Genomic DNA, 15,468 nt, shown 5'->3' with positions numbered 1-15,468 from the left:
ACTTATAAAGTTGCACTGATTCTTATAAATCCAAAATTCCAAAGATTTTTTGTTTTTAAAATTTGAAAACAAAAAGTCCTAAATTTATCTAACACAATGGGGTTCTCAACCCTGGCTGCCATGAAAATCATCTGAGGAACTACACACTATATGAATGCTTCTATCATATCCCCCAGATTCTAACTAATTGCTCTGTAGTGGGGTTCAGGCATCATATTTTTAAAAACTCTCCAGATAAATCTGATAAAGTATAGACAGAGTTGAGAACCACTTGTGTGAGAAATAACTAGTGTGGTCATATACTAAAATTCATCACACAGCTAAGTTAATACATTTCTGGCACAGGAACAAGCAAAGATCAATGGAACTAAAGAAAAGAGCTCAGAAATAAGACCCAAATCCTATATATCTGAAAAGAGAATAAGGTATATACCGGCTGGGCGCGGTGGCTCAAGCCTGTAATCCCAGCACTTTGGGAGGCCGAGACGGGCGGATCACGAGGTCAGGAGATCGACACCATCCTGGCTAACACGGTGAAACCCCGTCTCTAATAAAAAATACAAAAAAAACTAGCCGGGCGAGGTGGCAGGTGCCTGTAGTCCCAGCTACTCGGGAGGCTGAGGCAGGAGAATGGCGTGAACCCGGGAGGCGGAGCTTGCAGTGAGCCGAGATCTGGCCATTGCACTCCAGCCTGGGTGACACAGCAAGACTCCGTCTCAAAAAAAAAAAAAAAAAAAAAAAAAAAAAAAAAAGGTATATACCAAAAATAGCATATCGTTATCAGCGGGAGAAAAGATGGATTACCGAAATCTAAATAAATGGTACTAAGATGATTATAACATGAAAAAATATATACTGCTGGATCTCTGTGTCTCACTCCTTATGCCAAAATAAATTGAGTTAAAGATTCAAGGAGGCCAGCCACGGTGGCTCAGGCCAGTAATCCCAGCACTTTGGGAGGCCAAGGTGGGTGGATTGCTTGAGCTCACGAGTTCAGGACCAGCCTGGGCAACATGGCGAAACCCTGTCTCCACAAAAAAATACAAAAATTAGTCAGGTGTGGTGTTGCGTGCCTGTAGTCCCAGATACTGGCGAGGCTGAGGCAGGTGGATCACCTGAGCCCAGGAGGCGGACGTTGCAGTGAGCCGAGATCATGCCACTGCACTCCAGCCTGGGCAACAAACTGAGACCCTATCTCCAAAAAAAAAGAGTCAAGTAATAAAGAGAAAAATACAGGAAAATATTTCATAATTTTTTAATAGAAAAAGTACTTCTTTTTTTTTTTTTTTTTTTTGAGACGGAGTCTCGCTCTGTCGCCCAGGATGGAGTGCAGTGGCGGGATCTCAGCTCACTGCAAGCTCCGCCTCCTGGGTTCACGCCATTCTCCTGCCTCAGCCTCCCGAGTAGCTGGGACTATAGGGGCCCGCCACCTCGCCCGGCTAGTTTTTTGTGTTTTTTAGTAGAGACGGGGTTTCACCGTGTTAGCCAGGATTGTCTCGATCTCCTGACCTCGTGATCCGCCCGTCTCAGCCTCCCAAAGTGCTGGGATTACAGGCTTGAGCCACTGCGCCCGGCCTGAAAAAGTACTTCTAAAATGTGACATAAAACCTAAAAGTCATGAAGGAAATAAATGGATAAATGTGTTTCTATACAAACTGAAAACATACACTTGGTAAAAACATTGTAAACCTATGTGACCATGTTCCTGGTGAAACAGACTATGGCAAATAACAAAGGGGAAAAACATGTTTTAAGAGACTTAAGAATATAAATTAATGAGAAAAAATGACAAACAATTCAAGAGAAAAATGGACAAAGATTACGAACAATCAGTAAAATACAACTGCCAGTGACCTTATGAAAAGCCACACTTAACAAAGAAGACAATTTGCTTAACAGAATGTCAAGTAAGTAAAAGGATGGTAATATTCAGTGTTGGTCAAGATCTGGATGGAGACTCATCCACTCTTGGTGAAGGTGTAATTTGCACAATATTTCTGAAGAGTATCTGAGATTACGCTTATTTAAAATCTCAGTATCTTTTAATTCAGAAATTCCACGTCCAGGCCGGGCGCGGTGGCTCAAGCCTGTAATGCCAGCACTTTGGGAGGCCGAGACGGGCGGATCACGAGGTCAGGAGATCGAGACCATCCTGGCTAACACGGTGAAACCCCGTCTCTACTAAAAATACAAGAAAATTAGCCGGGCGAGGTGGTGGGCGCCTGTAGTCCCAGCTACTCGGGAGGCTGAGGCAGGAGAATGGCGTGAACCCGGGGGAGCGGAGCTTGCAGTGAGCCGAGATCGCGCCACTGCACTCCAGCCTGGGGCACAGAGCAAGACTCCGTCTCAAAAAAAAAAAAAAAAAGAAATTCCACGTCCAATAAATTATCTAGCAGATATGGTCACTCAGCTGTACAAAGATGTATGTACAATGTGTTCAAAGTAAAACTGTGAAAACAGCAAGACACTGGGAATAACCTACATGTGCTCAGCCTACATAGCACAAGTCCTTAAATTATGATACACCCAAATCAAGAATTCCTATTGTACCTATGAAGGATGACTGACAGCTACACGGAGCATGGAAGAATTTCCAACTTGTATTGGTAAGCCGTGGGTGGGGAGGTGAACATCTACACTCACAGCAAAATGTTCTGTAATGCTACTCTTTATGTCTGGGGAGATAGCACACACATGCCCACACGCCTCTCTCTACGCCTCTATATGCATACACCATCTCTAGTGGGACAGATAAGAAATAATAGTTGCCTTTGGTGAGAATTTGGGAGAACCAAAATTCAAGAATTAAGGATTAACTCTTTGGTTCTTACCCTTAGAGTATTTTTACGGTTGTTTGTTGTTAAATCACACGCATGTTTACTTTCTAAAAACAAAACTTTTAACAAGTCTGTGACCCATTAATTTTCCTTTTCAGAATCTAATCCATGACATATGTGGACAGGCATTGTTGTACTAGTGAAAAGTCAGAAACAATCCAAACGTTCATCCTCAGAGGATTAGATCAATAAATTATGATGCATCATATAATGGAATACTTTGCTATCAGTAAGAAAAAAAAAATATCTGTGCAGTGTCACGGAAAGCCATCAAGGTACACTGTCAAGTAAAACAGCAAGGTGCTTATGCAGTCTGGTTTCATTATGTATTTTAAAACTTTATCTGTAAGGAGGATGCTGCTTTTTTCCTATTATTTTAATTATTTCATAGGATGTACTTCCTGTGTAACAGTTCTTAAAACAAAATTATCTTTTAAAAAAATTGCCTTTTCCTTGTGCATTTTAAAATCTAGTTGGCTCTGCTGTCATAAGGTTCTAGAGAGGGAATGGGTTAAAATGGACTTGTCTCTTGTTCTCACTTTCTGCCCACCACGACTTGGTCCTTCATTCCACCCAAAGGCCATGACACATCTTTAAAAAATGCACTCTACCCACCTCTAGTGGGCTGCTTTGAGATACCTATAGGAAACTAGAGACAACTGTCCCCAGCATGCTAACGAGGCTCACTTTCCAAACAGTGACATCCACGAGTTCCTGTTTGAAAGAAAGACCACTCTGTGTAAAGGAACCCCAGGATGGAATGAAAAGCCTGGGTGGACAGAGGAGCATGAAGTGTTACAGGTGTAATCAGCAAAGTCCAACCTCTGGAAGACACTTCCCAGGATAAATAGCAGACAACAACCAAAACATGTTTCTTCAATAAATAAACTGTAAGGATCCCACAGACCAACAGATAACAGATTCTTAAGAGGCATATCAACTGACTGAAACGTACATTTTCAGTTAAAATCTATAAAAACTAATTACAGGCCAGGCGCAGTGGCTCACGCCTGTAATCCCAGCACTTTGAGAGGCCGAGGCAGGCGGTTTGCCTGAGGTCAGGAGTTCGAGACCAGCTTGGTCTCGACTCTACTAAAAATATAAAAAGCCGGGTGTGGTGGCAGGCGCCTGTAATCCCAGTTACTCGGGAGGCTGAGGCAGGAGGATCACTTGAACCCAGGAGGCAGAGGTTGCAGTAAGCCCAGATGGCGCCAATGCACTCCAGAGCCTGGGCAACAATAGTGAAACTCCATCTCGAAAAAAAAAATAAACAAATTACAACATATGAGACCACTGGAAACGTGGCTATTCTGTGGATACTGTATGACATGAAGTTACTGTTAAATTTGTTAACATGTGACAATGGCTTTGTGTTTAGGTCTACAAAGTCTAACTTCTACATACATGTTATCAAAAGCTCTTGAAGTACAGTCCAGGGTCCCAGCCCTTTCAGGGGGACCATGATGTCAAAACTATTTCCATAAAATACTAAGACATGATTTGCCTTTTCCCTCTCATTCTCTCACAAGAACACAGTAGATCTAGTTTTCTAGTTACTTTGTGATATGTGATACCACTGAGCTGGACGGATAATGAAATGTGTTTCAAAATTCTGTTTTACTATTTAACACAGTAAACATTGAGAGGTATACTGCACATATTAAAGAAATCTCTTTGGGGTCCTCAGTAATTGTTAAGATTATTCAGGAGTCTTGAGATTAAAAAAAAGTTTGGGAATCATTGTTTTATACTATTATGTCGACTTCGTATGATTTAAACTCTCCAGAATAGACGGAGTTTTAAAAATGGTTAGTAAGGAATAGAGTGATGACTGAATTAGGACGAGGAACACGGATCAGATCATCTCTCCAGGAACCATAAACCCATGAGAAATTCCTTCTCAATCGACTCTAAATGACACACTCATACAGACTCTTCTTCAAATGCCAGGTACAAGTAAAATTTAAGTTCACGTTCCCCTCTACTAACATTTCAAAAGAGACAAATGCAATTTAAACACTGAGAATTACTCCACCTTCATTTCTTAAGTTAAAAAAAAAATCCTCTCCTTGTTTCCGACAGTCACAGGGCTTCGGACCCATCACCCAACACTCTCACCAACCTTGTGGGGAAACTGTGTACTACTCTTATTTCTCCCTCACTCCTACTTGGGACTAAACAAATCCAAAGAACAACCCAAACTGATTTTCTGTTCTGGGATGTGCGGAATTTACTGCCTGAAGGCGTGCCTGGTGGCTGCCGCTGAGAAGCCTCTGGCTGCAGAGCATCCACAGTGTTTGTCGCTTCAGTGGGAATAGGCGGCGCTTCCTTCTCTGCACTCCTCCCTGTCAGCCCTGGGCTTTTCCAGCTGTCTCACATCTATCTAGGCATATGCCTTCCCTCTTCTCCAAGTTCAGTTCCTACTGTAGAAGGCAGCTGTAAGGCTGGTGGCTGCAAATCCCAGTCCAGGCCTTTCCCTACCCTAGCAGAGCTCCTGGCCGTGTGAGAGAGAGAGAGAGAGAGAGAGAGAGAGAGAGAGAGAGAGAGAGAGAGTGTGTGTGTGTGTGTGTGTGTGTGTGTGTGTGTGTGTGTGTGTGTGTGTGTGTGTTGGGGGGATGTGGTTGAGCTTGGAACCACCTGGAGGCTGCTGTTGCTGCCTTTTTTTTTTTTTAAGAGGGTTTCGCTACAGTGCCCAGGCTGGTCTTGAACTCCTAGACTTGAGCTATCCACCCACCTCAGCCTCCCAAAGTACTGGGATCACAGGCATGAGTCACTGCGTCCAGCATCCATCTGGAGGCTTCTTAAAGCCCAGGCCCCACCCCGAGTTTCTGAGTCAATATAGAAGTGTGCATTTCTAACAAGCTTCTAGGGCATGCTGCTGCTGCTACTGCTGCTGCTGGTCTGGGGGACCCCACTTCAAGCACCACTGCACTAGTGTTTCCTCTGGGACCCGAATGCCCATGCCTCTCCCCGGCTCTGCCACCTCTTGCTTGTTAACATGGCAGAGAGTGAGCTGACAACTCTGGAACACAGCTTTCTCATTCAGTGAAATGGACACTGTGACAACAGACACTTCACTGGGTACCCATAGAGGAGCACACAGACTAACAATCACCTCCTCAGTGGGCGGTACAGAGGCAGGAAACAACCTTTAACAGGTTCATGGACACATCAGGCCCTGTATTTTCCAACTGCCTGACCTGCAAGCTATCCTACTTCTTTAAGAATTCTCATTTTAAAGACAGAAATGGTGCAGAGATCTTTAACCTAGAAAGAAATCTGTATCTTCCAAGTATGAGTGGCACATGCAGAGCCCAAGAGGAGAAACAGGAGTGGGCCACAAGGTCCCATTTTACGTATTACTCAGAGGGAAAGCCCGCGGTTAGATAGGAAGTATTGAAAGCACGTCAGCTCACTTACCTTGGCCATGCCTCCTGCCTGTGCGGTGTTCAGTCCCGCGTGACCAGTCATTTGCGGGGAAACCTGCGTTAGGGTCTCAGCCAGCACGCTGCTCGTGGCGCCCTGCATGGCTGGAGTAGGGTATGGCATTCCAGCTCCCCTTCCTCTGCCAGCAGCCCCGAGAGATCCATTCATGACTTGCGCCTGCCCTTGTGAAGCCTGATTCATTAAGCTATGGCCAGAGTTACTATTGAGGAGGCCTGGGTGGGTCTGGTTAAAGTTAGCATTCATGCAGATACCAGGTCCAGTCTGTGACGTGGCAGGGCTGCTAGTCGCCAGCCCCACTTGCTTTTGTGCTTGCGGATTCAGTGCTTGGGAGGCAGCGGGGGTGGGCCCAGAGGTGCTGGCTGCCTGTTTGGGCAGGCTGGGGGCTGAAGAATCTCCCTGGCTCAGAGGGCTCTTGCCCATGGCACCGAGGCTGGCCATGTTTGCACTGTTCGGCTGCCCTTGAGCCTGGCCACCCAGGCCCTGCTGCACGGGGCTGCTGGCGCTCACATTTCCTATTCCTGGGTTGATACTAGAGCCGCTGCCTCCTCGTAGAAGCTCCGACAGTTGTTTATGTTTGGAAGCAGCATCTGGAACAAGGTTCCCACTGTTTAAAAGGCCTAATTCTCCTCCATTGGGTATCAGCTCATCAGGAAGATCATTTTCCAAGTCAAACAATGATCCAAAATCTAGAAATTAAACAGAAATGGAAATGAGAAACTAAGCAACCTTAACAGCTCTCCAACTGCCATGTTTCTACGATCTTAACCTAATGGGGCATACAGCACGAACACTAGCATGTCTTAAGAGTCATCTCATTAGCCAGGCGTGGTAGCGAATGCCTGTAATCCCAGCTACTCCGGAGGCTAAGGCAGGAGAATAGCTTGACCCCGGGAGGCGGAGGTTGCAGTGAGCCAAGATGGCACCGTTGCACTCCAACCCGGGCAACAAGAGCAACACTCCGTCTCAAAAAAAAAAAAAGAGTAATGTCAAAATGATTTACAAGTTTATTGGGGAAAAAAAAAAAAATCCTTCCAATTCTGAAGACAGAAAAGTTAAACAGATGAGGACAGCCCTACTAGATTTATCATAATAGTGTGGTGTGAGGACAAACTCAGATATACAAATTAAAAGAAAACAATGGGAAGACCCCAAATTCACTGAATTATAATTTTAAAATGCTTTTAAGAATGCATGTGTGGCCGGACACAGTGGCTCACCCTATAATCCCAGCACTTTGGGAGGCCAAGGTGGGCGGATCACGAGGTCAGGAGATCGAGAGCATCCTGGCTAACACGGTAAAACCTAGTCTCTACTAAAAACACAAAAAATCAGCTGGGCGAGGTGGTGGGCGCCTGTAATCCCAGCTACTCGGGAGGCTGAGGCAGGAGAATGGCGTGAACCCGGGAGGCGGAGCTTGCAGTGAGCTGAGATCGCGCCGCTGCACTCCAGCCTGGGCGACACAGAGACTCCATCTCAAAACAACAACAACAACAAAAAAAAACAATGCACATGTGTAGAAAAGTAATTGGGCACTGACTTGCATGAACAGCAATTTAAGGACAGTAAAGTCAATCTTACTTTTTTTTTTTTTTTTTTTTTTAAGACGGAGTCTCCCTAGTGGCGCGATCTCGGCTCACTGCAAGCTCCGCCTCCCGAGTTCATGCCATTCTCCTGCCTCCGTGTCCAGAGTAGCTGGGATTACAGGCGCCCGCCACCACGCCTGGCTACTTTTTGTATTTCTAGTAGAGACGGTGTTTCATGGTGTTAGCCAGGATAGTCTCAATCTCCTGACGTCGTGATCCACCCGCCTCAGCCTCTCAAAGTGCTGGGATTACAGGCGTGAGCCACCGTGCCCCGCCAATTACATTATTTAAAAGTTAAAAAACAAAAAATAAACTAGCTTTAACACAAAATGAAATCAGTGATTTCTTAAAGTGTTGAAGCTGCAGGAAATGATAATAAAGACATACACAGAAAATACAGAGAGTTGAAAATAAAAGAAAATAAAGAGACTAAAAGTATTTGTAGTATATGAAAAGGGTAAATGTCAATCACACAGGAAGATGAGAAGCACACTGAGTTCCGACTATAAAAGGACATAAGCAGGTCATCATCCCAAGGGGAGATAAAACACTAAACAAAATAATCCATCCTTCCTGATAAGGAAACAAATGGGAACTAAAACAACCCTTTTTTTCTGGTCCCTTTCAAAGTAACTTTTCTCTGAAGTGTGGTCTACACATGTCATCTCTACCTTCTCATCTCCCACGTACTCTAACCCACGATGGCCAGGCTATTCATGTATGTGCAAAGGAAGAGGTATGTAGAAATATGTTCATCTTAGTATTATCTGTAGCATCCAAAAAAAAAAAAAAAAAAAAAGCACAAAAAGTACCCAGAGGCAGTTTTTCCTAGTGGTTACAGAATCTAGACTGGGGCTGCCCACACTGGACTCCAGCTCCCCATTCATTAGTGATGTGACCTTGGTAGGTTACTCAGCCCTTCTTTGCCTCAGTTTCCTCATCTGGAAACTAGGGGTAACAATGGCCTCTACACCTCATAAGGCTGTTGTGAGGACCAAATGAATAAATAAGTGTAAAACACGACTGGGAACAAAGAGTGCCTGTGGGTGGTAAATGCTAAGTACTGTGTATTATTATTACTGCTATCCATAACAGGAGGTGTAATAAGCTGCTGTATAATACTTTAAAACATCAGGCCAGGCGCAGTGGCTCATGCCTGTAATCCCAGCACTTTGGGAGGCCAAGGTGGGCAGATCATGAGGTCAGGAGATTGAGACCATCCTGGCTAAGACGGTGAAACCCTGTCTCTACTAAAACTACAAAAAATTAGCTGGGCGTGGTGGCGGATGCCTGTAGTCCCAGCTACTCGGGAGGCTGAGGCAGGAAAAGGGTGTGAATCCGGGAGGTGGAGCTTGCAGTGAGCCAAGATCGTGCCACTGCACTCCAGCCTGGGCAACAGAGTGAGACTCCATCTCAAAAAAACAAACAAAAAACACCATACATCAGCCAGGCACTGTGGCTCATGCCTATCATCCCAGCACTTTGGGAGGCTGAAGTAGGCAGACCATCTGAGGTCAGGAGTTCGAGACCAGTTTGGCTAACATGGCAAAGCCCTGTCTCCTCTAAAAATACAAAAAGGAGCTGGGCGTGGTGGCAGGCGCCTGTAATTGTGGCTACTGGGGAGGCTGAGGCAGGAGAGTCGCTTGAACCTGGGAGGTGGAAGTTGCAGTGAACTGAGATATCGCCATTGCACTCCAGCCTAGGCAACAAGAGTGAAACTCCATCTCAAAAAAAAAAAAAAAGAAAAAGAAAAAATTAAAACATTTTTTCTGCATGGTGGCAGACCCTAATGTCTGCTTACCCAATACCCCTGGCCCCATGCTGCTGGCAACACCCACATGATCTGAGGTGGCTCCCTGGGAGGTTCCTCTGAGGAAGGGCAACACCTTTCCTGGCCACAGGAGGGGGAGTGACCAGATAAGCCCACCACCATGATCACATTCCCCTCTGCAGGTGACACAATCTCAGCTAAGGGAATCTGAAGGTACACTGAACCAGAACCATTGTGGAAAAGGTGTTCCTTCCTAACAGTAAGGGATGCTCAGAAAGAAATCTCTCTCCTCTTCTTCACTAGATCTCGTCATGGGCGGGTGACAACCACCCTGTAGCCAGGAGAGCAGACACCACTTGCATGCTGAGAATGGCGGTAGCCAAAAACACAAACACCTGGGGTGGGTAGATCATCTCTGAACGGCTAAGTGATGCAACCATGGTACTTTCCCACCTTCGAACTTCATGTTATGTGAGAAAATACACTTACTATCATTTAAGCCATTTTAGCCAGAGTTTAACCCTCACCCTAACCCTAACAGACCCATCATGTCTATGGAAGAAGTTCAAACACCTTCTCATGGCACGTGAGGCTATCTTCTCGGCCTGCCTTTACAGGACACCACCAGATGCCTCCTACTTTCCAGCCACAACACTAAGAGCTGGCATATGCATTGGGAATCTTTCTTCTTGAATCTCTCTCTCGTTCTAAAACTCACCTCAGTTCTCACTGAGATTAGACACAGCAACTATGAAGACTTTGGGCTGCCCCTGCCCAACTGAACAGTCCCTCTTGTCAGCCCAGAAAATCATGTCTAACACACACTTGTATCTTCCCACCTGTCTATAAGGAATGAGGTGTGATTTAGGAGTGTGTACATGCATGCAACAGTTTTTGCAGAAAAACAGACTGAGAGTAAGCTGCAGACAAAATGACACTATTCTCCTAAGTACTTCAGTACCTATCTCCCAAGAACATCCTCTTACATAATCACAGCATGCATGTGCAACTCAGGAAATGTAACACTGATACAATACTGAATATACTGCCCTTACTCAAATGTTGCTGGTTGTCCCAATAATGCTCTTTTCACATCTGTCTCTTCAAAATGACACGTCCTATAGCCGTGAGATTACAAGATCCAAGATCTAATTCAGGATCATGGTGCATTTAATTGTCATGTCTTTGTCACCTTGTTTAATCGAACAAGGTTCAAACATTCCCTGGCCTTTGTCTTTCGTAACTGACATTTTATTATTAATTAATTTATTATTATTATTTTTAGACAGAGTCTTGCTCTGTCACCCAGGCTAGATGGAGTGCAGTGGCACAATCTAGGCTCGCTGCAACCTTTCCCTCCCGGGTTCAAGCAATTCTCTAACCTCAGCCGGAGTAGCTGGGATTACAAGTGTGCGCCACTGCACCCGCCTAACGTTTGTATTTTTAGTAGAGACGGGGTTTCGCCATGTTGGCCAGGCTGGTCTCGAACTCCTGACCTCAGGAGATCTGCCTGCCTAGGCCTCCCAAAGTGCTGTTAACAGGCGTGAGCCACTGCACCCAGCCATAACTCACATTTTTGAAGAATAGAGGCCAGTTGTTATTGTAGAAGGTCCTTCAATTTGGGATACCTCCTCATGGTTACAGGACATGTCATTCTGAAGAAACAGGAATCTGATCCCGGATACAGCAGACAGCTCCATGAGTACACAGGGCCCGTACCTGGTGAACTAGGACTCAACATGCTTCTGAGGGTCCCAATCCATAGTTTTTATGCTATTATGCTATCCTAAATTTGGAGATTTACTGAGGTGTCCAGATACAAAGACTGCACAATATAACATTTTATTAAAAAGTCCTCTCAGGCCAGGCGCGGTGGCTCACGCCTGTAATCCCAGCACTTTGGGAGGCCGAGGTGGGCAGATCACGAGGTCAGGAGATAGAGACCATCCTGGCTAACACGGTGAAACCCTGTCTCTACCAAAAATACAAAAAAAAAAAAAAAAAAAAAACTAGCCGGGCGCGGTGGCAGGTGCCTCTAGTCCCAGCTACTCGGGAGGCTGAGGCAGGAGAATGGCGTGAACCTGGGAGGCGGAGCTTGCAGTGAGCCGAGATCATGCCACTGCACTCCAGCCTGGGTGACAGAGAGAGATTCCATCTCAAAAAAAAAAAAAAAAAAAGTCCTAACATAACTACTGTTTTCTTTGTTGCCCTCCAGGCTTTGTCCACCCGCACACACACTTTTACTCAGTACTCCCTAATAAATACTTTTGTCCAACCCAAATGATAAATGTTTGAGGTAGTAGATATCCTAATTACTATGATTTGCTCATTGAGCACTGCATGCATGTTACAAAATATTCTGTACCCCATTAATACATACAACTGTTACACGTCAACTACAAATAAAAGGAAAAAATAAAATACGTACTCTCCAAAAATAACAACTTTTTATTTTTTATTTTATGTTTTAGAGATGGGGTCTTGCTCTGTCACCTACGCTGGAGTGCAATGGCGCGATCACAGCTCACTGTATCCTCGAACTCCTGGACTCCACCAATTCTCCCGCTTCAGCCCCCCTACAGCTGGGACCACAGGTGTACCCCACCACACACAGCTCATTTTTTATTTTATTTTTAATTAATGAATTAATTAATTATTTTGACAGGGTCTTGCTCTGTCACCCAGGCTGGAGTGCAGTCAAGTTGTAGGCTCACTGCAGCTTCTGCCTCGCACCAACACACTCACCTAATTTTTGTACTGTTTTGTAGAGACAGGGTTTTACCATGTTTCCCAGGCTTGCCAGCTAATTTTAAAAAATCATTTTTTTGTAGAGACAGGGTCTTGCTATATTGCCCAGGCTGGTCTCAAATTCCTGGCCTCAAGAAATACTCCCACCTCAGTCTCTCAAAGCATTGGAATTACAGGCATGAGCCACTGCAGTCCAAAATAACTTTTAAAAATGCAGTGTTCCTTAACTGATGAGCATGAAAATGAAACTTCATCTAAACCAGGAAGTGGAGCCATTACATGAGAGATCAGCTTTCCTTCCTTTCTGTCCAGGGCAAGGATGAAGAGACCATGTCAAGCACTGTAACCCAGAAGCAAACAAGTGCCAAATATTTTATGTTTAAGTTTGGAAAAATCTGCAAAAGGCGACCTAACTGGCTATTTCAAACATCCCTAAGCACTCTTCCTAGGAGAGGGAGGCCAGGCCACAGAAGAGCAGACAAACTCAGAGAGTAGTTAGTGAAACCCAGCAGGGCTGGCCTCAGTGTAGGCCAATGGGAACAGAACACCTGGAAGCTGAGCACAGGAGTTCAAATCCTGCATCCTTGGGCAAACTGCTTCATCTCTGCATCTTCATACCCCACCTGTAAAACAAGGGTACCAACACCCCAGAGTTAAAAAATTCACCTATCATCCTGCCACTCTCAGAGTATCAGTTTTCATTTGTGATTTATTCTAGTTCTTACCAAATTCAAATTCACAGGCAAGTTTCCAAATTGTAAGCAGGGCTTCTGTCCTGGGTAGTGTTTTTGTTTTTCACTGGTCTGCTATGTTCTGACCACCCTGACCACTTTTTCATCCTATTTCAGTCCAAATACACATACCAGCTGTTTGGGTGAAGGGAGAGTTGACTGATTTTTCTTCTGTAATTCACCATATGAATATGTGTAAAGCCAAATATATAGGTGTGGCTTTTTAAAAGACAAGATAGGGGCACACATAGTCGTACCATCACCCTTCTATTCATCACTGTTACCACATTTTCATATTCCCTAGTTCAAAAAAACTGACAAAGGGGAGTGAAGGAGGCAGGCCAGGATATTGCAACACAGCACAGCTTTGCTTTCTACACACCAAAGTGTCCCAACACATGGCTTGAGCAAGAGCAATCTGTATCATCGGAAGTTCCTAAGGTTCAGGATTGACAGCGATCCAGTCCCAGGTAAGCTCTCTTCTCTCTGACCGTCACCAGGGGCCCAGGAGAACGCAAAGCAAAGGAGACTGTGGGCACCCTGCACCCAGGGCGTTTGCATCTGAAGGGAGACTTCCCCAGCCAATGTCGAATAGCAAACACTGCCTGTCATACTTTCATAGCTAGGGACAGGAATTTTCTCTTTTGGAGCTTCCTGGCTGCCAAGCAGGAGGCTACCCCTTTCATTAAGCTGAAATGAGAGTAAAGAGAGGCTACACACTTCCCATTTCTATCACACTCATACAAGGCTGGGAAGACCCAGTGAGGAATGAGGAAAATAATAGGGACTTAGGAAGGAGAAAGTTACAGCCAAACTCAGGCAGCCTCAGGAAAGACAAGCTGTTTACCAAGCAAGGTAGAGAGACATTCACTTCTATACTCGGAAACCCAAGTCGGCAGTCCGCACACAGAGACTGTCAGATGGGGATCACTCCTAAACCCTGAAAGACAAATGGGACCCACATCTGTTCCAGGATCCATTCTTAATATTCATGATCAGAAATCAGCATTTCACCTTAAGTAAGGAATGAACTATTAGAATCAAACCCCAGGCGGGTGGCTAAATCAATCTGTGCAGCCAATAACATTTGAAAACAGTCTCATCTGAAAAAAATGTCAAAGGCATCAGCCAAAGTATCCACAAAACACACCTTTCTTCAGGTTTTTTATAGTCTCTTCTTTCCTAATACCTTATTTTTTTCTTCGAATTCCACTTGGAGTCCCAAATTATTTGTACGGACAGGACTGGTTTATCACACCTTCTCCTGGAAATAAGAACTATTTTATGCTCCTACAGACATAATGCATTAAAATTATGCTAACAACTTCACGTTATAACGCGTGAGGCTGTAAGCTCCCTGAAAGCAGGGATCCTGTCTTGCTTATCTACTCAGTGCCTAGCATAAAATGTTTCGTATGTACTAGGCACTCAATAAACCCACGTCTGAGTGCACGAATTATAGAGGATACACAGTATCAACAAGCTGCCTGTCAAGTCAAAGATATAAAGCAGTAATCTTAAGTAATCTTAACGTTTACTACTACTTTCTGAAAACAGAAACAATAAAGAGGTCTCTAGAAATATTACACTAACTCATCTTTCTCTTTAAGACTTTTTCCTATTGCCCTCTTTACCTTTTAGGGGACCACCCAAGTATATTTCAGTCTTTGACTACAAACTCAGCATCAATGAACCCCAACCCTAGAACTGATACACAGAGTAAATGGCATAATGTGGAATGAGCAACAGTAGTGTGAGAAATAAGCAAGTAAGAGTTCAGATGCTGTTTTGTGATGTGTTCATATTTCTCTGCTTTCCCTCCCACACATATTTTATCTTCCTCACCCACTCCTAATTTCTCTCTCACATCCCTATTTCCTGTGAAAAAGGTCTCCTTTCTTTAGATTTTTTTTTCATGGTTTCTTTAGATTGTCTTTTGCATTACTTTTGTAATACCGTGAATATGTATTTGGTCTTCCACCCTGTCTCTGGCATACCACTCCTAAAATCCTGGGACTCTCCAAAGCAGGTTTTTTTTTTTTTTTGGTTTCTTTTTTTTTTTTTTTTTTTGGCTCTGTCGCCTAGGCTGGAGTGCAGTGGCAAGATCTTTGCTCACTGTAGCCTCTACTTCCCGGATTCAAATGATTCTCCCGCCTCAGCCTCCCAAGTAGCTAGGATTACAGGCGCATACCATCACGCCCGGCTAATTTTTTGTATTTTTAGTAGAGACAGGGTTTCACCACGTTGGTCAGGCTGGTCTAGAACTCCCAATCTCAGGTGATCCACCCGCCTCAGCCTCACAAAGTGCTAGGATTACAGGTGTGAGCCACGACACCCAGCCAGTAATGTCT

General features: G+C 44.6%; 2 protein-coding genes across 5 annotated transcripts in view; both read right to left on the bottom strand.

The window, feature by feature from the left end:
* TRAP1 (TNF receptor associated protein 1) overlaps positions 1–15,468 on the bottom strand; it is a 427,467-nt gene that overhangs the window by 191,728 nt on the left and 220,271 nt on the right. The gene's annotated exons all lie outside the window — the stretch shown is intronic.
* CREBBP (CREB binding protein) overlaps positions 1–15,468 on the bottom strand; it is a 157,816-nt gene that overhangs the window by 120,182 nt on the left and 22,166 nt on the right. For all 4 annotated transcript variants that reach the window (XM_050774143.1, XM_050774145.1, XM_050774146.1 and 1 more), the window contains exon 2: positions 6,258–6,970. In XM_050774143.1, coding sequence (XP_050630100.1) covers positions 6,258–6,970 — 713 coding nt within the window. The remainder of the gene's footprint in view (positions 1–6,257; positions 6,971–15,468) is intronic.

This window comes from Macaca thibetana, chromosome 20 (genome assembly GCF_024542745.1).
Source record: "Macaca thibetana thibetana isolate TM-01 chromosome 20, ASM2454274v1, whole genome shotgun sequence".
In the NCBI taxonomy this organism is placed as follows: Eukaryota; Metazoa; Chordata; class Mammalia; order Primates; family Cercopithecidae; genus Macaca; species Macaca thibetana.
The sequence above is the reverse complement of the archived record's forward strand: the minus strand, read 5'-3'. Positions and strand labels throughout refer to the sequence as shown.